The 20434-nt window shown below is 45.1% G+C and overlaps 6 protein-coding genes across 9 annotated transcripts; 3 read left to right on the forward strand and 3 right to left on the reverse strand.

Moving 5' to 3' along the window:
* The first annotated feature begins 186 nt into the window (after positions 1-186).
* Positions 187-4805, forward strand: LOC120458203 (alpha-aminoadipic semialdehyde synthase, mitochondrial). Its single transcript, XM_039645780.1, has 8 exons — positions 187-378; positions 496-639; positions 1392-1568; positions 1633-2011; positions 2076-2650; positions 2873-4028; positions 4088-4264; positions 4329-4805. The coding sequence occupies exons 1-8, from the start codon at positions 319-321 to the stop codon at positions 4445-4447; spliced, it is 2787 nt and encodes a 928-aa protein (XP_039501714.1). The 5' UTR covers positions 187-318; the 3' UTR covers positions 4448-4805.
* Positions 4806-5824: 1019 nt separating this feature from the next.
* On the forward strand, positions 5825-10311 carry LOC120458171 (ethanolaminephosphotransferase 1). 3 transcript variants are annotated; one of them, XM_039645729.2, is made up of 9 exons: positions 5825-6387; positions 7984-8052; positions 8114-8300; positions 8369-8625; positions 8690-8844; positions 8900-9080; positions 9147-9356; positions 9421-9462; positions 10019-10311. In XM_039645729.2, the coding sequence occupies exons 1-9, from the start codon at positions 6331-6333 to the stop codon at positions 10103-10105; spliced, it is 1245 nt and encodes a 414-aa protein (XP_039501663.1). In that variant the 5' UTR covers positions 5825-6330; the 3' UTR covers positions 10106-10311. The 3 variants fall into 3 exon arrangements, 2 of the variants coding, with proteins under 2 accessions (XP_039501663.1, XP_039501662.1); XR_005617166.2 differs by having other exon boundaries at positions 5826-6387; positions 9421-9753; XM_039645728.2 differs by having other exon boundaries at positions 5826-6387; positions 9421-10311.
* A 61-nt stretch (positions 10312-10372) lies between these two features.
* On the reverse strand, positions 10373-13580 carry LOC120449350 (bromodomain-containing protein 7). The gene is made up of 4 exons (XM_039631764.1): positions 13392-13580; positions 12522-13144; positions 10795-12460; positions 10373-10735 (listed from the first exon to the last, which is right to left on the reverse strand). The coding sequence occupies exons 1-4, from the start codon at positions 13447-13449 to the stop codon at positions 10497-10499; spliced, it is 2586 nt and encodes an 861-aa protein (XP_039487698.1). The 5' UTR covers positions 13450-13580; the 3' UTR covers positions 10373-10496.
* Positions 13581-13760: 180 nt separating this feature from the next.
* Positions 13761-14942, reverse strand: LOC120449364. The gene is made up of 2 exons (XM_039631796.2): positions 14586-14942; positions 13761-14521 (listed from the first exon to the last, which is right to left on the reverse strand). The coding sequence occupies exons 1-2, from the start codon at positions 14800-14802 to the stop codon at positions 13878-13880; spliced, it is 861 nt and encodes a 286-aa protein (XP_039487730.1). The 5' UTR covers positions 14803-14942; the 3' UTR covers positions 13761-13877.
* Positions 14943-15002: 60 nt separating this feature from the next.
* LOC120449360 (uricase) lies at positions 15003-16329 on the reverse strand. Of its 2 annotated transcripts, XR_005616190.2 has the most exons (3): positions 15730-16329; positions 15064-15669; positions 15003-15033 (listed from the first exon to the last, which is right to left on the reverse strand). XR_005616190.2 is itself a non-coding variant. In XM_039631776.2 (2 exons), the coding sequence occupies exons 1-2, from the start codon at positions 16298-16300 to the stop codon at positions 15185-15187; spliced, it is 1056 nt and encodes a 351-aa protein (XP_039487710.1). In that variant the 5' UTR covers positions 16301-16329; the 3' UTR covers positions 15003-15184. The 2 variants fall into 2 exon arrangements, 1 of the variants encoding a protein (XP_039487710.1); XM_039631776.2 differs by having other exon boundaries at positions 15003-15669.
* Positions 16330-18000: 1671 nt separating this feature from the next.
* LOC120453576 lies at positions 18001-20129 on the forward strand. Its single transcript, XM_039638338.1, has one exon. The coding sequence runs from the start codon at positions 18021-18023 to the stop codon at positions 20103-20105; it is 2085 nt and encodes a 694-aa protein (XP_039494272.1). The 5' UTR covers positions 18001-18020; the 3' UTR covers positions 20106-20129.
* The last annotated feature ends 305 nt before the right edge of the window (positions 20130-20434 follow it).

Consider the following 20434-nt stretch of genomic DNA (forward strand, 5'->3'; position numbering starts at 1 on the left):
GAACTGAGATCCCGATTCCCTCACGGGTAAGTGACAATCACCAGCAGTTCGCTCTTTTTGCCCTGCTAACGCACAAAATTCGTTTCTTTTAGCTGCGATGAGATGCATGGAGAGCACGGCTTATCGCTGGATTTACGACTGGGTCCAACTGCTGATTAGAGGCTGTTTCGCGGATCGCCTCCACCGATGCCTTTAGAAGAGTAGCAGAGCTCGGAGCCAACGGATCGGATCATTCCACTCAAGCCAAGTATAAGCACCACGGTTACAATTAAATTCGCACTTGATCTGCTCGAACAGATCCCACAAAGCTGCCGAACCATGTGGCGAGTGATTCAACAGCGCGCAACAATCGCGCATCCGTTCACCAGACAACGTCATGTGAGTGGCTTCCAATCCCCAATTGCAACCTCAATGAATAACTACATTCATATGCGTATAAAAGATATTAATTTTTGCATTATGTATTTTACATATCCCAATCTTTTGTTGTTCCAGAGTCGAGTGATTGCCATACGGCGAGAGGATCAGTCGGTGTGGGAGCGACGTGCTCCTTTTGGACCCACCCACGTCCAGAAGCTCGTCAAGCAGAATGTTAAGGTCATCGTGCAGCCCTCCAATCGTCGGGCATACCCCATGCAGGTGAGCCCATTATCCACAGCTTGTAACTTTCCATGGCCAGTTGGCAACGGATTTATTGAGTCTGCGGCTAATCGCCCATGGAAATCATATCGGTGGTCGTCAGGCCAGCAAGTACGCGTATATAGGTAGCATAGTATGTGGTGGGTACATACATATAATGGCGCACACGCCCCCCAAGTGCTGCATCATAAATATAAACTCGGTTGATAAGCCTCCATGGAGCTCTAAATTTGGCAATTTCTCGCCCTTGAAATCGAGTACAAAACAAACGATGAGGAGAGGAAAAACAATGGAAGGCAAAGCTTATCGTTCGGAGCAATGATTGCAAGGAATCTATATACTATATTTAACTGATTTGTGGAGATGATAATATTTTACTAGGGTCACGTGAGAAAATAGACTAGGTGATGTCCGAAAAACCCAACTAAAATAGTGAAATATTAATAGGTTCAGCAATTAATTAAGTTACAGTACCTAATAATAAAATACCTGATACCTTTCAAATAAATTCAATTACAAAAACAATTAGCTCAGTTGATGGAAAAAATAAAAAAAAACTAATCAGATTTAATAAAGTCGAGGGGCGAGAAGATTAAATGGTTCACACGTGTGTAATAACCTCATCTTTCGCCTGATGCATTGTAAAGATTACCAGGGTATTATTTTTAGGATTAATAGAAAAGATAAGCGGGCTCCCAACTGAATGAATAACAAATAGTAACATTGAGTTGTTTTGTTTCCTCCCGGAACAGGCCTACATGCAGGCTGGAGCACATATTCAGGAGGACATCAGTGATGCTTCGGTGATATTTGGAGTGAAGCAGGTGCCCATCGATTCCCTGATTCCCGGCAAGACCTACTGCTTCTTTTCGCACACGATTAAGGCGCAGGAATCGAATATGCCGCTTCTGGATGCTATTTTGGAAAAGGTTTTTATCACATTTTGTTTATTTTTATAAAGTTTGCATAATATATTGCCACTGTTATCCGTAGAAAATACGCCTCATCGACTACGAGCGAATCATCGACGAACGCGGAGCTCGGCAGGTGGCCTTTGGCAAATATGCCGGAGTGGCTGGCATGGTGAACATCCTGCACGGCATTGGACTGCGTCTCTTGGCCCTGGGACATCATACACCCTTCATGCACATTGGACCCGCCCACAACTATCGCAATTCCTCGATGGCACGCCAGGCAATCCGGGATTGTGGCTACGAGATCTCGCTTGGCATGATGCCCAAGTCCATTGGTCCACTTACCTTTGTGTTCACTGGCTCCGGAAATGTTTCGCAAGGTGCCCAGGAGGTGTTTTCCGAGCTGCCCGTTGAGTATGTTCCACCTGAGATGCTTCGCAAGGTGGCCGAGCATGGAAGTGAGTAAAGTTGAATCATTCGTTCCTCATCTCTGAATGAACTTAAATGTGTTATTTATTTTAGATCAAAATAAGCTTTATGGCTGCGAAGTGAGCCGTTCAGATCATCTGGAGCGTCGTGAGGGCGGCGGATTCGATGCCAAGGAATACGATGAGTTCCCCGAACGATATATTTCCACCTTTAGCACGAAGATTGCACCGTACGCATCGGTCATTGTCAACGGCATCTACTGGGCCGTGGGCAGTCCCAAGCTGATCAGCATTCCGGATGCCAAGAATCTGCTCCGTCCGGCAAACACTCCCTGGCTGCCTACGAGCAAGGGTAGTCCTGCTTTGCCCCATCGCATGCTGGCCATTTGCGACATTTCCGCCGATCCCGGTGGCTCCATTGAGTTCATGAACGAGTGCACCACCATTGACACTCCATTCTGCTTGTACGACGCGGACAGGAATAAGGATACCAAGAGCTTCAAGGGTCCCGGCGTTTTGGTCTGTTCTATTGATAATATGCCTACACAATTGCCCAGAGAATCAACGGATTTGTTTGGGGAGCTGTTGACTCCACATGTTCATGATATTATTAAGAGCGATGCCAAGAAGCCGTTGGCGGATGAGAACTTCTCGTACCCCATTCAATCGGTGAGTTTACTTATGCAATTATTGAATATCTCTTTTGAAAATTGATTACTTCCAAAAATACCCAAAGCTAACGATTGTAACTAATACTTTGACTAATAGTAATTAGTAATTAGTAATTACTAACTAATAATTACTTTCTTAATTTAAACACTTGTGCATCATGCCTTGTTATCTGCATCTGTTATCAGCGAGTAAATGCCGCTTCTCTCCGCTCGATTTCAGGCTATCATCGCCAGCAACGGTCAGCTGACCGAGGGCTTCCAGTATATACAGGAGCTCCGAGAGTCGCAGAGCCACAGATCGCGCCACAAGATGGAGGGAAGGTACGAGTCTGGCAAGAAGGTCTTGGTACTGGGAGCTGGCATGGTGTCCGCTCCACTCGTGGAGTGGCTTCATCGCGAGAAGGACGTGAGCATCACGGTGTGCTCGCAGGTCAAGGAGGAGGCGGATCGCCTGGCTCAACAGTATGCCGGAGTGGACAGCGTCTATCTGGATGTGAACGAGAGCACTGGTCACCTGCAGGAGCTGTGTGGCACGGCGGATGTGGTGGTTTCCCTGCTGCCTTACAGTCTCCATGGCATGGTGGCACGCTATTGCGTGGCGGAGGGCACCCACATGGTTACCGCAAGTTATCTGAACGACGAGATCTCCGCTTTGCACGAGGAGGCCAAGGCCAAGGGAGTGACCATCATGAATGAGGTGGGCTTGGATCCTGGCATCGATCACCTTCTGGCGCTGGAGTGCATCCACGAGGTGCAGGACAAGGGAGCCGTTGTCGAGTCCTTTGTGAGCTATTGTGGCGGTCTGCCTGCTCCGGAGCATTCAAATAATGCTCTGCGCTATAAGTTCTCTTGGTCACCCAGAGGAGTACTTCTGAACACACTTTCCGCTGCGAAATATCTGAGTCAGGGACAAATTGTGGAGATTTCCGGTGGCGGGGAACTCCTGTCAAGTCCACGCAGCTTGAATTTCCTGCCAGGATTTGCCCTGGAGGGTTTCCCCAATAGGGATTCCACCAAATACGGCAACCTTTACGGCTTGGGCAGGGATGTGCACACTCTGCTTCGTGGCACCATACGCTACAAGGGCTTTTCGGAGTCGATTAAGCCCATGCAGCTGCTGGGACTCATCGATCCGGAGCCACATGCTCTGCTGCATCCCAGTGGGCCGGATGTCACGTGGCGCCAGCTGGTGATCCATCTCATGGGCATGTCGGATTCGACCATCTTCTACGAGAACCTCAAGCAGAAGCTAACCGAGCGCATTGGAGATGTGGACGGCATCGAGAGCTTGGGCCTGCTGGATGACACTCCTGTGGTGAAGCTGAACACTCCGCTGGACACGCTTAGTCACTATCTCTCGAAGCGACTGGCCTTCGGTGGGTTAACCACTTAATTCGAAAATTATGTTTTAAATAATTATACAATTGATTTACAGAGCGGGATGAACGCGACTTGGTGGTGCTGCGCCACGAAGTCGGCATCCGTTGGCCCGATGGTCGTCGTGAGGAGCGTGGAATCAACTTCGTGGTCTACGGACAGCCCCAGGGTCACTCTGCCATGGCGATGACGGTGGGCAAGCCGGCTGCCATTGCAGCCAAAATGATACTAGACGGTAAGTTCCCTCATCAGCACTCCTTAAAAGCGGTTTAAATAATTTCAAATCATTGCCATTTCAGGTGAGATCCAGGAACGCGGCGTCCTGCTGCCCTTCACCCCCGACATTTATCGTCCCATGCTGCAGCGTCTGCGCTCCGAGGGTCTGACTGCCACGGAAACCTCCAGATGGCTGAATTAAGTTGTCCGAACTGATCCCGAGAAAATAAGCTTAAGTCTTTATTCATATTACTTTTTTTGACTGCCCACCGCGTCGGTGATACTACTTGTTTTATCACTCGGGTATTTCGTATTTTGTATTTTGTATTTTGTATTTCGTATTTCGTTGTTCGATAAGGGTGTCATTACGTTATCATAATACTGGAATAAGTTTTATGACTACTGCTACTTGAAGTACTTAAACAAGTAGAAGTTGTTGTGCACATTGCGAAACAAGTTTCCTTAGCGTGAATTCATTTCGAGCTGATTGTAAATGATTTATTTGATTAAATATTTATGTTAAAAACAAAAGACTTTAGTGCTCCGATACTAATATTGATCTATACTGTATGAGTGGGTTGTAATTAAAGTTTAAACTTAATAGGCCTGGAATATACAACATTGATTGTGATAATAAACCTGTATGCCAATTTTTCGACCCATTTAATCTTCAAGATTCGATTTCCGTTCGATTGTACCTTTAGTGCCTGGCAACCCGATCCCGATCCCGATCTGCGAAGGGTTATCTCCCGAACTTGAACTAAAGTGAATTAAATGAAGAAACCCGGTCAATCTATATTTAGTGTTCTATAAAACACGCGCATAAAACATCATGGTGATGGCGGTCGGTCATTAACGTTTTTAATTGTAATAAACAACAGGCCACACATCTCCATGGCATTATTGTGGCAAATGTGGAGCCTGAGACTGATAACCTCTACGCCGGGCAGCAATTTTGTTGCCCATGGGGAGTGGGAGCAATCTCGCGTTTTACAAATTTTAATTCACGTTCATTCAATGCAAAACACACACACTATCTTTTCCAGATAAGATTGTGCGGACTAGTGATGCCCATTACACGTAGTCATACAAGTGGCTATACTTAATTCTATTTTGCATAATCAGCGGGAAGTGAAAGGTTCTTTTTTAAGGTATGCTTCTCACTCGTAATATTCCAAATAATTTGTAATCTGATGTGATATATGAAACAGGAATACAGGATATTAATACTCTATATTCAACTTCTATTATCCTATTCTGGTTTCCTTTGAACAAGAAATAAGTGGAAAAATATAGTTACTCATTAACTACTCAAATACGAACTGAAAAATGTGATCATTCGACTTGAGCTTGTCATAGATATGCCCTGATATAAATGATAAACCCAAGCTTACCAAAAAGTAAAAGAACATCCGGCGGAGGGGCCTGGGAAAACCCGGATCAGTCCGAATAACCGCCAAGTGGGCATCACTGCTGGGCTGTGCTGTGCGCACCGGGATTCGTAGTTGTGGAACCCAAGTCGCGGTCGGCTCGGGTCTGGGCCTGATAAGTCCGCGTCCACGTCCGAGTCCGCAGTTCCCATTCAGATGCCGGCCCGTCCGGAATAAGTGCGTCGTGTGTTCTTCATTTTTGGGCTGTGCTTTATATACACCCATGCACCTACGTACGTCTGCGTGCTCGTCTCCGTCCGGTTCTTCTTCTTCTTCATCTTCTTCTTCTGCGTCGTCGTCGGCAGTTGGACGAGTGCAGGAGTAACTGTGTTGTTTGCGTGTTGCGTGTTGTTTTGGAGAGCGGACAAAGCGATTATTTAATTTACCCGCATTCCGCATTACGCTTCTCGCCGCATACGTCCGCGTGTGAACGAATCGCATATCTGTGTAGATCCGCAGATGTTATACAATACAATGCCAAAGTAGCCAACTGACTGACCCGCAGCAAAGGTCAAGCCGATACGCGCTAATCAGACTTCCGATCCAAGTGCAAACTCCCCAGCGTTATCACCTGCCACCCACTGGGCAGTTGTGTTAGTGGGGCAGTACGGCCAAAAACATATTGGAAAAGTAGTAGACAAATTGAAATTACAAAATGGGTTGCATGCGCTACTTGTCGGAGGCTCATTTGCGGGGCTTCGAGCGTTACAAGGTGAGTTCTTTTTAACGGGGCAGCGGGAGCACGGCCCCCGGTGGGTGGTGAAAATCAATGTGTCCCAATCGGGTAATCCCCCACTTCCCCAGTTCGGTCAATTGTTATAAATCCCTCGAAATGAACTATATTATCGATTTAACCCAGTTTCCTCGAGCCGTTCGATGTCACCCCAGAAAACTTGACTTGAATCCTAAGCAAGTCTACTTCCCCTCAATTCTTAATCGATCCTCAAACGGTTATTGGTTTTGAAACACTTATGCTTAGACTTAGGAGGCTTAACGTTCCACCTTTATATTTTTAAACTTTATTTAAATCTTTGAGTAGTTGGGCATATTGGTTTTGGCTCCACTTTACAATTTAGTATGTCTTTTGAAAGATTTAAAACAAGATCCCTTACGTTACAACACTGAAACAAGTTAAGCTTAATTACCCTAATTGGTAGATATGTATTTTGTTACTATTTCAGTTATAATGTTCATTATCATCATGAAAATGCATGTAATATACTTTGTTGGTTACTATTTAAGTTACCATGTTCATTATCATCATGAAAATGATTAGGTTCCATGATACTTGTACTATTAAAATATTTTTATCAATTCGAAAATCTTTTCCCAACGTGTAATGACTTTCTATTATCGGATTACGATTTTTTCCAGTTCCGGTTGCTTCGCGATGCAGATTAGGCAACTATGTGTCGAAATTTAGTACTATCAAAATGTTGTAGTATACAGTTCTACTAGTGTAGGTCATCAATTAAGTGATAACCAGACTAAACAAATGTTTCGCAAACGTTCATTAAAAGAAGGCATTGAACTGTCACGGAACCATGTGCTGGAGCTTTGAAAATATTTATACTTGTGCATGAGGAGTACATTTGTAGATAGATAGTGCGGATTCGATGGATGGGGATGAGTTGGTTGCTATCAATAGTGGAATTTGTACTTGTAAAGATTACAACATGCAAAGACAATAAGATGAACAAAGTAGGGAGCTTTGAGCCCTACTTTGAGCCTTACAGTTGGCGGTAAAGAAATCTAGAACATTAAAATCTATGCTAAAGCAATGGAGTGCAAGTGTCTCGACTATCAAATATCTATTATCTTAACCAACTTGAATCGAATCTGCATATAACCATTCAACTCTGTAGATCTTGAGTTATTTAGATATCAACATGAATGGATCCACTCGGTGATCTTGGGTTATACATACATATATTCAAGTCCTGGTCAAAATAAAGACAAGAAGAATGAAAACCTATTTAATCTAGTTGTAGCATACTTTCCACGAATACAACATACCCTTTTACTCCATAACAACATGTACTGCGCAGCGGTATAAATCGATATCTTATCAAATCTTCCTTAAATAAAGTTGTACCCAACATGATTGAAAAAATTTCGTCGGTTAAGTGTAATTTATTTTCCCTTGACAAAATATGAATCGAATTCTAATCACTCAGTTTTAACTTGTAGATTAACTTTCAACTTGTAGATGTCAATGGTTGACATATTGTATTAATAGAAGTGAAAGGAAAGGGAAAGTGTCTTGAGAAATGTTTTTAATCAATATATCTTATTATTTATTCCGTAGTACAGCAGTATAGACACGAGCTTCCTCAGCGTCTATGTGATGCACCCGTTTTGGAACTACTGTGTGAAGGTATTCTATTAAAACTTCCTGCAGTATAGATATATATTTAAAGTCACCTTTCGTATTCCAGTTTGTTCCCAAATGGCTGGCGCCCAACGTTCTGACCTTCGTGGGTTTTCTCATGACTGTCGTCAACTTCATCCTGATAGCTTACTACGACTGGGGCTTTGATGCAGCCAATTCAGAGAGGGGAAATACGGTGCCCGCCTGGGTGTGGACAGTGGCGGCCATAAATATACTCATTTACTATAACTTGGGTGAGTTTGGGCACAAGGAAATCAACTATAGTGCTATCCATAGTATCATTATTTTATTTCGTTATCAGATGGCATGGATGGCAAGCAGGCGCGAAGAACTGGAACGAGTGGACCACTGGGAGAGCTGTTCGATCATGGATTGGACTCTTACTCAGCTGCCCTGATACCCATTTACCTATTCTCCCTTTTTGGCACACACGACTTGCCACCGATTCGCATGTTCTTTGTGATCTGGAACGTATTTCTCAACTTCTATCTTACGCACGTGGAGAAGTACAACACGGGCGTTATGTTCTTGCCCTGGGGTTACGACTTTACCATGTGGGTAAGTAAACCAAATGTACTTTAAGTTCATTTATTTCAGTTTTATAATATCCTTTCTTTCTTAGGGAGTTAGTGGCATGCTGTTTGTGGCAACCGTCTTTGGACCTGAGATGTATCGCTTCAGCATATATGGTTTCACTGTGGCGAATATGTTTGAGTTCGTTCTAATTGGTTCCGGCATGGTCAGCAGTCATCCGATCATAGCTAGAAATATCTACCTGTAAGTTTCGATACCTATTCATATAAGTTATACATTACATTTTGCCCGCTTTTAGTTCCTATAAAAACAAGACTGGAAAAATGCGACCCATGTGGGAGATGCTGCGACCATTCTTTGCTTTCGTCTGGCTCTTTGTGATCACTGTAGTCTGGTCGTTCTTTTCTCGCAATGATGTGATCAACCAGGAGCCACGCATTTTATGGATACTCTATGGCACGATATTTTCCAATATTGCAGTAAGTACATAAGTGAAAATCGCAATTGCTTCAAAAGTAAGAAATCTCCCGAATTCTGTTTTATAGTGCCGACTGATAGTGGCCCAAATGTCGGACACGCGTTGCGATGCCTTCAATGTGCTCATGTGGCCACTGGCCGCCACAGTGGGTGTTTGCTGTTTTCCCTACTACGAGAAGGTCTTCGACACGGATCTGACGTCGGACACCGAACGCTGGATACTCTATGGGCTAACCATTTTCTCAACTCTAGCTCACTGGCACTACGGCTACGGCGTGGTAAGATACCCTACCATTAAATATATATACATTTTTTAATTATCTACATATAAACTATTTGTAGGTTTCTGAGATGTGCGACCACTTTCACATTCGCTGCTTCAAAGTAAGAAAATCTAGCAGCCAATCGGGTTCAGATATAACTCAACCACTTCTGCAGAATAATAACAAAATCAAAACGTTGAAAAGCCATTGAAACTAAATCGCTCACTAACAAAAATCACATCAAAAACCGGGGACAACCAAAATCAACCATCTTGTGATATATAGTATATATACATATATATATATAAATGGGTTCCAAACATTTAGCCCTCGCCTAATGTCTAGGTTCTAAGTGGTCCATACTCAAATCAAAACACTAAACCGATACTCGCCATACGCGGTTTCTAATGTGGTAAAGTCCATACGAAGATATTATGTAATCCAAATCCTAATCATAGGCTAAGAACTTATTACTATATACGATAAACCTAGGCTAATCGCATGAAAGAGTTATCGTCAGAGATGTTTTTAACCAGCATGTTGATATATAGCAGCCCTAACTGCATGATCCGATAAGTATTATGTGCCTGAAGACAGCTACTGAATGAAGTTGTATACCTATGATAATGCAAAGGCTATGTTCACTGTACCGCCCATCGTATTGTAATTTTCTGTAGATCACAAAACAGACTGTCGCCGCTGAGGAAGAGCTGCAGGATGTGGTTGAAGACGCCAAACCTACGGAAAACGTCGAGGAAGTCTAGCTTTTGCCGGTTCTTCTGCAATTGTGTTGTGTTTAAACTTTAAATCGTTACCTAGTTCAGTTAAGACAAATTGACAGTGTGTTTAGGCTTAAGCTCGAAATTGAAACGAAAATATAATTGTTAGTGCTAAAAGAAAGTTAAATAAATGAATACTTGATCGTTCTCAGATCGGTTTTGCTAGCTTTACCAACTTTGTAAGCAAGAAATAATGGTGTTTTTATCACTTTGATTTTTAAACTAGTTTTTTCCCGACAGCAAAGAATGAGCTTCTTTAATATTAGCTTAATTTTTATTTAGAGTGCAAACGCATTGAATATATGAAAATAATTTAGAGATATTTCATTATCTTACATTATAAACATAGCGCGCGTCTTGCAGAATTCCCGATCTCCTAGTTCAGCAACAGCTGGGCAACAATGCTGTTGTCATCAGCCGGATTGGCGGAATGGAGACCAGATCCGCTTTCAAGGAACTCGCGCAGCTCGTTTTCCAGATCTCCACCGCCATGCTGTTCGTCAGCCTCGTCGATCTCCATGGCCACAGGTTGCAACTGCGGCAGCGCCACCGGCTGTTGGAGCAGCTCAGGCAGCTGGACGCGGGGAGAAACGGGTCGAGGTGGCGGCAAGCCAGCTAAACAAATTAAAGTTATTAAATAAATAAGCAAATTAACAGTAAGTTATTGAACTTACCATAGGACATGCCCATGGCTTTTCGCAAGGCATAGGGATCGGCGATGGCGGAAGGCGGCAACTTCTTAGCCAAATCGCTGATCTGCTGCGTTAATTGCTGGGCGGTTTGCGCTTCCTCCTGACTGGCGGGCTGCACGAGTCCCAGGTGATTCGGCAAAGGCTGTGATAAACGATCGTGCTGGGTCACTCGCAGTTTCTCGATTAACGTCAAGTTTTGACTAAGATGCTCGTGCATGCGCCGATTGAGCTCAAAACTTTTCATTTCAGCCTCCATGCCGTCCAGGAAGCTCACATCGATGCCAAGTTCACCAAGGGATTGCAAACCCTTAAAGTCAACGGGGGTATTTTTGTATTTTTCATATTCTTGCTCGATTTGGGCGGTGGTCTCCTGCTGGTTGGGGGCTGCCTCCTCCTGTTCAAAGCACTTTTCAATCTCACGTTGCTCGTATGAATGTAGCTGCATGTTGTATAGCTCATCCAGGGATTTGCTGTGCTCTCCGTTGGTGAGGATATCCAGCAAACCATTTGCAATGGTGGTTCCGTAGCTAGAGTCTTTGGTGAACTGTAAGATGCTCTCCGCATATTCCGCACTGGAGGCATCTCCATACGTACGCAAAACCAATTGCGTTTCGTCGGCACTGAGTGTGGAAAAGCGGGAATCGAAGGTGGGTGCAAAGCTGGCAAAGGCTCCGTAGTTTAAAGGCTTCACAGTCCTCATGGCATTTCTCTTGTCAACCTGTCGCGTCTGTAGCTGTGTGCTTCCTGTTTGCAGCTTGCCAACTAGATCGCCAATGGTCACTACCCTTTCAGGACCCTCGTTTTCCTCTTTGATCAACAGATTCAGGGTGGTACTGCCATCCTTCGTTTGACGCAGGAAACCCATCTTGTGGGCATTTCTCTTGGCATTTACCCTTTGTTTTGCCTGTTGGGCAGCATTTTGCACTTGGGCCAGGATCTCTTCGCCCGTTAAATCGTCTACATAAGGCTCGAAATGTGTTTTTGGTGCATTCTCCAAACGAAGTGTTCGCTTGCGCTCTTCCTCCTCCAGCTGAGCAGGAGTTGGTGGCTCTTCCGCTCCCGTTGACGCTCCTTCGTCCGCCGAATCGTGATTTTCCCTTGACATATCGTTCGAACTTAACTCAAAGCCAAGTTCTTTGGCTGTTAGCTCCCTCATGTAACCTGACATTGGTTTCAGGCTTCTCATCAAATTCTCAGGTTGCAGATGTTTCATACCAACTTGGAGTAGACGCTTAGCTGCCTTGTTATAAACCGTATCCACGTGGTTGTACTTGATGGCATTATCACACATTAGTTTAAAGTCATCAGTGAATTCGGTTAAAGCGGCATACTCGTGATCATCAATCTTCTGTCGCATTGTTGAGAAGTCCATGGGCCTGCTTATTATGGAAGAGTAACCGGGTGCCATGTCATCAGTCACCGGCCAGGCGAAAAACTGGTGGGGATCCCGCTTCTCCAGGAAGCGCAACAGGTGCTCCAAAAGTTTGTTTAACGGCGATTTCTGCTGCTTCAGCTTGAGTACACAGCTTCGGGGCTCTCTACCCGACTCACTGGAACTGCTGGGGGTCTTTGGCGCCTCGAGAGTCTTGGGTGTAAGAGCATTAAGTGAGTTGGCTCCTCCTGGCGTTGACGGTGAAGGTATTAAAAGCTAGAACGCATTGGATACAGTTAATGAAATGAACTCGCCATGATATGGTAAAGTAACTTACGTCGGGCAAGGGCTTGGTGGGACTGCTGCCTACCAGTCCCAGGGAGGAGGATTGCAGCGACGAGGAGTTGGGCGAAGAACCCATCAGAATCTCGTCCAGCTTGCGCGGAGCTATTGGCTTTGTGACAGGACAGTTTGATGGCGAGTTATCCGTGGTGATGCCAGCGAAGAACAAAATATTCTCCGGCAGCGGCTGTGACTGGTCATCGTCCATAAAGCTGAAACCGTCTTGGCTGGAATCGGGATCGGCGGCCGGTGGAGCGACTGACGATGGGGCGAAGCCACTGCAAGCGGCATCGTCAGCGCCGGCCAGCATATCTTCGTCCGATCCTGCGTCCCGATGGCGATCTCTACTCCTGTGGCGCTTCTCCTTGTGGTGTTTGTGCTTCTTCTCCCGATCCTTCTTCTTCTTTTTTTTCTTTGACTTCTTGTGGCGCTCGCGATGGCCCTGGTGATCCTGAAGTTCCTCGGGGACTGGCGACATCATGGCCTCGGCTGCTGTGGGCGGCCCTCCGTCCACCATTGGCGAATTGGCACTGTACTCCGGCGTGGCATTCGAGCCCACCTTAAGGATGAGCTTTAGACCTCGTTGTAGCTGAGCCGGGTCCTGGTGCTGACTGTATTCTATATTATACAGGGAAAATTCAGGTTTTATTACATTTTCATTTTGTATTATTATTGTATAATGTTTTTTACACGCGTAGGTTTATTTGTAACAATACATTTTGTATTCTTTTAAAAAAATATATTATGTATTGTTTACCATTTTTTTTAAGTGTATGCATGCTCAACAAAAAGCGGCAAAATGTTAGAGCGAGATGGCCTATGGCAGCAGGGGCTCACGTAGACACAGCACTTTCATTTCACTCACCTTCATATTTCTCGCGACGCTCCGACTTGTTTTTCTTGTGCTTCTTGGAGGAGCCCATCTTAGGCTCCCAGTTGTCGAAAAATTAGGCAAAGCGGTGAAAATTGTAAGCAAAATAATGAAAAACAAAAATCCGGTGGCGAAAAACAGACGCCATGAGCAGTGTGACCGTGCCTATTTTCCACAGAATTCTGAAACGTCTCGCTAAAGTCAGCGAGATACTTTTCAACACTGATAATAACAATCGATAGGCTATCGTCTTTTCCGGTACTGAATTCAAAATTTAAAATCGTTATTTTTTTGTTTTATTTTTCTAATTTATATTTTATTACATTATTTCGGTTCAGTGTGGTACACTTATTCTAATTACTGTTATTTTTAAAGTAGAAGAATAATTTATTTGGAGAAACAAGTATTGCCTTAGTTTGAAATTTACATATTATTTTGCAGAAGTTGAAATGATTTAAATTTTTTGTTGTGCTTTGTATTTCAGCGAACCCTTCGCTTGAGGATGGGCGCCTTGTTGGCCAGCACACTTTGCCGATTCATCGGAATGGCAACGGTCCGCACCTTTCGCTTTCCCCCAGTGCGCCGATGGGTGGAGGTCACCACGTTGTGCGTGTTTTGCCTCGGCAGGACGTTGGCCTTTCTCAGACTCGCCTTGTTGGCGGAATTGAAGAGGGTGCGCGTGGAGTTCAGGCTCTGCAGGGAGGTGTCCAGCTTGGTGCGAATCCTGTCCAGATCGGCACGCATTCGCTGGATGTCCATTGCAATGGTGTGACGATCGCTTTGCAGCTTCTTGTGCTGCTGCAACATGGTCTCCAGCACCTTCTTCTGTTGAATGACCTCTCGGATGCGGCTGTTCTGTTCAAAGCCCCTCGATCTCTTCGTACTCTGGTTGATGCTGGCCTTGATCGTCGCCAATGATTTGTGGTTCGTCTTGGCGGCGATGCCATGGCCACTGTCCGCCTTTGAGGAGTTGGCACCACCCCGTATGCGCCCCGATTTGTTGCGTTTCGGGTGCTTGGACACCAAATTCGTTGGCAGTGGTGGTGCAACTGCTGGTGTTGCACTCGGATTCCCAGATGTGGGCAATGGCACAGTTGGTCGAGGTTTTCTAGGTGATCGAACCGCTAGGTAGATGGAAAACCAGAATAACATTGATTGGTTTTGGTTAGTTTGAAGTCAAAAGCTTACACTTCATGGTCGAGTGTATATTGGCCACCATATTGTCGTAAGTCTTTCTGGTGTCGGGCAACAAGAAACGTCCTGGCAACTGGCTTGATCTTAGCGAAGCCTTGATCCTGTCCCTCCTGGTCAGCTGCGACAGCCTGGTCCTGGCACTCTCCTCCTGTTCCCAGTCCCTTCGCAGCTGGGTGGTCAGGATGTGGTGCAAGGCCAGTCGATTGGTCATGGTCACGCTTTTGGGGCTAGATGGGGTAATCTGCTGATTTCGAATTTAGATTGCCAATTTTGACTGCCAAAGTGGTCGAAAATTGTGGAATTTTGTTTTATAAATTTTTTTTTAGGAACGATGCCTCATTTTAGGATTATAAAAAAATGTTTTGACATGGTTTGGAATTATTTAGCTTAGGCAAGGTTGATCTCGAAAAATAGTTTTGCAAACGATTTATTGATTTTTCCACTTTACTTTTTATTAGTTTATCAATGTTAAAATAAGGGGAACCTTTTCTATAATATTTTTAAATACAAACATATATAACTTTGCCGTATGCAATCATGATTCGGCTAAATTGGGTTTAGATAGAGTCTAACTAACTACATCAGAGATCGGTCTACAGATGACTGTTGATGTTCTTCCGGGCCAGCTGGGCATAGATGGTGCCATGTGGCTTGTCCACGGGGATGAAGACTTCGTTGTTATCGCCCGGAGCAATCTTCTGGAAGGGCTTCGTGTCGAAGTTGAAGTAGTGCTTGTTCGGCATGGTCATCGAAATGACCGACACCTGCGGCAGGACATCCAAGACCTGTCTTTCACTCAGATACAGGGTGTGTTGAACGGAGGGCGAGGACACGCCCACCTGCGGATCGCCGGCGAAGTTACGAATGATTATATTCTTGACCGTCTGCCAGGCCCTCAGGAAGTCCAAGTTTTCGGTGTCGGAGTACTCCCAGGAGCAGTCCACCACCGTGCTAAAGATGCGGTCGTACTGATCTGGCAGAGATCTGAACTCATCGTTCACGAAGTTCACAAACGAGGATTGGGTCGTCTTCAGCACTCGAAGACCTTTGATGCCGGTGATGACTGTTTGTTTGGGATCTGAAGAATTAAGAACTTTATAAATATTTCTGTTATAATTTTGTATAACTTATAACTAACCTGTTCTCCTTACAACCACATCGCAGTAGTGGAAAGCGGTGGGAGTGAACACAAAAGCGTGATTGTGCAGTGATCTGTCGTCAATGGAGCTGAAGTCGCAGTTCCCTTGGCCACCGTTCTCGCACCTTCCATTGCTGGGGGTCCTGGTCTCTTCCTGGCAAACCCGCTGCCAGGGATAGGCCTCCACATGGACGTGGGCCTCCTCCACGTGCGAGTACTTGTTAATGAAATGCCTGGCCAGGAGCAGGGCAAATTTCTCGGGACTCTCGATGCCATGCTTCTTGGCCAACAGATAGACGGTGTTCTTCTGCGAATCGGTGGCCACGATGTCCGAGTTGTTGCCCTGATAGTAATCTTTCTTGCTGTACAGCTTCAGGTGAGTGCCCACCTCGAATTCCTGGATGGTGTGCACTGGTCCCTTGCGACTGACATGCATCACCTTGACCGCATCCTTGCCGTATCCGTGATCGGTAATCTCGTACTGATAGGGCTTTCCATGGTCATCCATGCCGGGTGAACTCTTTGGGTTTGGGTTCGCCGCAGTGGGCTGTCTGAGGGGCGTGGCAAACATTCTGACTGCAAACACTGTCACCGTGTTACTGATGGTCCCATCAATTTCCTTACCGCTTTTTATATCAGAACAGTTGGCCAACAACACGAATCTCTGTGTAGTTAGGGATTTCGTTAGCTGATTTCGTAGAAAGCAAGTAGCTGGGAAATCGTATATCATCACTCTCACTTACCTGTGTATTAAAGGTCTTACTATAATTATGACTTGTTGCACAGATAATCGGGGCCTAGAGCCCAGTAAACATGACCAAGACTCAAGGCTGTTTCTTCTATCTGCAAGATATTTAATCTTGTTTACTTCACACTCTTCTAAACAAATCCTTGTTTTTGCAATATCACGTAATTCGAAATTTTATAATTATTTTGTATGTTAGTAAAAGATGAAGTGTGCCCTTAAGTAAAGTAAAGCCAAATAGGTAATCACTACGCTCAACTATATCATTTTTTAAATCGTGTATTTACGCTCAAGTTAACTATAAAAGCACGAGCCTTATTATTACGTTTATTATTTAACAATACTGAAAAATTATATTTTTTTAACCATTTCAAATTACCATTTTACCCCGCGTAAAGGGTATAAAAAATCACATAGCAACTGCATATCTGAAGGGCAGAAATATTTTTAATAAAATGAAAGCTTTATTTGCAAAGAGTTTACCCTTTTCTTATAAGCCTAAACCTTTTATAAACCAATTCTAGAAAACTACAATGCAACTTACATTTTTATTATGTAGTGGGTCAGATGAGGTGTGAATCAATATCAATATCAAATCATTTATCAACAATGCAATACATAAACAAGGCAATGCGTATAATAAACCCACTTTCATTATAGCCTTTAATCTTAATTTTAATGCTGTTTTGTAAGCAGAAGGATTTAAACATACCACTTCAGCTTAGTGTTAAGTCAGTTGTATTATATAGAGATACAAAATATAAGATGTTCTTTGCGACACGTTTGGTCAATCTGCTCACCAAAAAACTACTGTCTACAGAAGCTGTGGCTTAGTGATAATCCAGTTTAATCTTAAACAAACCCTGATAGCAGATATTTTGACGTATTTCAAAGAGCTATATGTTTGTTTGTCACTTTTTTTGGGAGCGTGCCTTGTGTGCATAAAGATCTCCCACGATCCGAAGTGGTTGTATATCTTTGCTGGCCAGTTATGTAAGCTCCGTTTGTGGTTATTGGCTTAAGATAAACTATGCGTTGTGTTGGAATTGGAGTGTCATTATTTGTTAAGAGAGAGTTAAATCTATGCATCTTTTGATTTCCATAAGTACGTGTCGTAAAGATATTTGGCTTAATTTATGCCTCATAGTATTCTACTGATATGATAAAATATATGATCTTGATGATGGCATCTCATAAACGAGTAGAGAGAACCCCTGCCACATGAATCATACCCACAAATGTGCCGCCTGGAATTTAGTCTAATGGATTGGTAGTTTTATGAAGCTTTTGGCACCTCGAAACTTGCTGTCCGCCAGAAAGTTTGGCATGCGGTTCAGTGAACTAAAGTGCGACTTATGAATGAGAGGCTTAGATAAGTGAACGCTTTTGTTGTCGACTCCACAAACAAAAGTGCAAATTGTTTTCCAGTGAAACCTGCGACGCACCCATGTAAAATATTATTTTTTGGCAGGCAAACATCGGTGTCGAGTGAAACGCAACGAGTTAGTTGCGTTTTTGAGCGCGTTACCAACGGACGACCAGCGAAATGGAGCTGCCAGTAGTCCTTGTTTTCGTACTTAGTGTCATACCATTTGGAGCCCAGGGCGCGGTACACGATGAACTGCCTCAGTGCGGGTTACACGGTGTCTACAGGCAGCGGCAGAGTCTCGTCGAATCGCCCAACTATCCGGACAACTATCCGGTGAACACCTGTTGGGATTATGTGGTGCGATCTCCCTACCGCTGCCCCACCAAGTTTCACATACAGTTCCTCGACTTCAAGCTGGAGCTATCGGAGAACTGCAGTCGGGATTACTTGGCCATTGGCCTGAACAACGACGGCGACGACATGGACGTCTTGTGCGGCCAGGTGCTGGGTATCAAGAAGTACCACACACCCGATGGAATCCTGCGTCTGCGCTTCCTCAGCGATGATTCGCCTTGGACAACGAACGGTGGCTTCCGTTTGCTCATCACGCGTTTGGCCTGCGAAAGGGAGGATTTGGTGGCCAGGGGTCTGGACGATGACGAGGAGGATGTCGATGGGGACACGGTGCAGGTGAGCGCCAAGTCGCCTCCAAAGAAGCTGCTCACCCAGCACCACCATCATCACCTGCCACAGCAAAGCCCCCAGCAGCAACTGGAGCCAGCTTTCAACTTTACGCAACCAAATCGGTTGGGCTTTAACTTGGGCTTGCAACCAGGACTTGGTTATCCTGTTGGCTTATATCCACCGTCTGCGGGATTACCTCCCCAGTACTCGCCACCTTGTGCTCCCCAGCAACAGCAACCACTGTTGCAACTGCAGCAGCAACTGCAACAGCAGATCCTGCATCAACAGCGACTGCAACAGCAGGCTTTGCAGCAGCAACAGTTGCAGCTGCAGCAACAAGTGCCACTGCAGCATCCACAGCAACTTCAGCTTCCCCAGCAACAACTTCAGCTTCCCCAGCAGCAGCAGCAACAGCAAGAGTTGCCCCTGATTTCCGATCAATACCAGACCACCTCCTTTCAGCCCCATGCTGTTACTCTCAAGGATTACGATTCCCAGACCTTGCAGCAGTTTGGTGGTCAGTTGGATCTGTGCTGTGCCAGTAGCTTCAATCAGAACCACTTCTATCTCTCCAGTCCCGGATTTCCAAGGACTGTCTTGAACTATCTGCTGCCCAATCAGCAAAGGGATTGCGTATTTTACATAGAGAAGAGCTCACCAAATGTCTGTCGTTTGCGGATTCAGTTTAAGTTCTTTGACTTCGGCCAGAATTCAGGAGGCTCAATTGGAGGCAGTTTTGGCGGAGGATTTGGAGGAGGAGTTTCCAGTGGATTGGGTGGCTTTGGAGGCCAACAAAATTGCAATGGTGACTTTCTGGAGCTGGATGGTCAGCGATACTGCGGCTGTCGTTCGGGCTACGTTCACAAATCGCATTGGGACCAGGGTCGCAAGGCGTTGCGCATGCGCATAGGACAGTCGAGCAGCACCACGTCCAATGGCTTCCTGCTGGAGATATTCCAGGATCAGGACTCCGACGGCTGTCGCCAAGATGCTGGCCAAGGATTTGGATTTGGTCAGCAGCAGCAGCAGCAGCAACCACAAAGGGGATTGGGCTTGTGGCCGCAGGGCTTACAGCCTCAATTGGGCTTGCAACCCCAATTGGGATTGCAACCTCAGTTGGGATTACCGCCGCAAACAGCACAAATGTGGCCGCTGCAAGCCGGCTATCCTGGCTTTATCAGTGGATATCCCCTACCCTTTGCGCCCACTCCTTATCGAGCGGCGAGAAGGATTTCCTATGCCCGCGGAATTGATGCTCAACAGCCATCGAGAGTGGTGGAAACCAACTCCACCCGCAAGGAGTTCTACTACTTCGACGGCGATGAGGCCTTTGCCCGTGCCGCCTTGGACGATGACGAGGATGAGGATAAGGCTCACCTGGGCGTCACAACTCAGCCACAGGCTCCAACCCAATCCGCAGTTAAGCCAGTGTCGCCTGTGGTTACGAAAGCCTTCGAACAAAGCAGTTGCTCCTTTGATTACATGGAGGTACTTAAACTTTCGGTCGACACTCTCTGGCTAACTAAACCCTTGTGCTTTTCGCCCCTGAGAAGTTGGTTCCCAAACATTTTTGGCTAAGGGTGCCAAACAAGCGGTGGTACTAACTATAGCTACAAATTTTTTAATTATGTTAAAGATTTAAAAGCTAATAAAAAAAAACTAGGGAATTCTAAATGCTGTTCAATATGTTGTTTTATACATTTTTGGTGATGAACGTATTTAATACAATATTTATACGTTTCATGACAATGATTCCAAATTTCCTCAGCATTAATATGCGATCCTAGCCAGCGGCATTCGTACTTCACCAGTTTTGTTAACGTCATAGCGAGTGTATAAAGTAAATATGATAAGGAATGCGTCTTTTCACTTCGCTTAGTCATACACAAGAGGCTTACACGCTCGAT

The sequence above is a fragment of the Drosophila santomea genome, chromosome 2L (assembly GCF_016746245.2).
Source record: "Drosophila santomea strain STO CAGO 1482 chromosome 2L, Prin_Dsan_1.1, whole genome shotgun sequence".
In the NCBI taxonomy this organism is placed as follows: Eukaryota; Metazoa; Arthropoda; class Insecta; order Diptera; family Drosophilidae; genus Drosophila; species Drosophila santomea.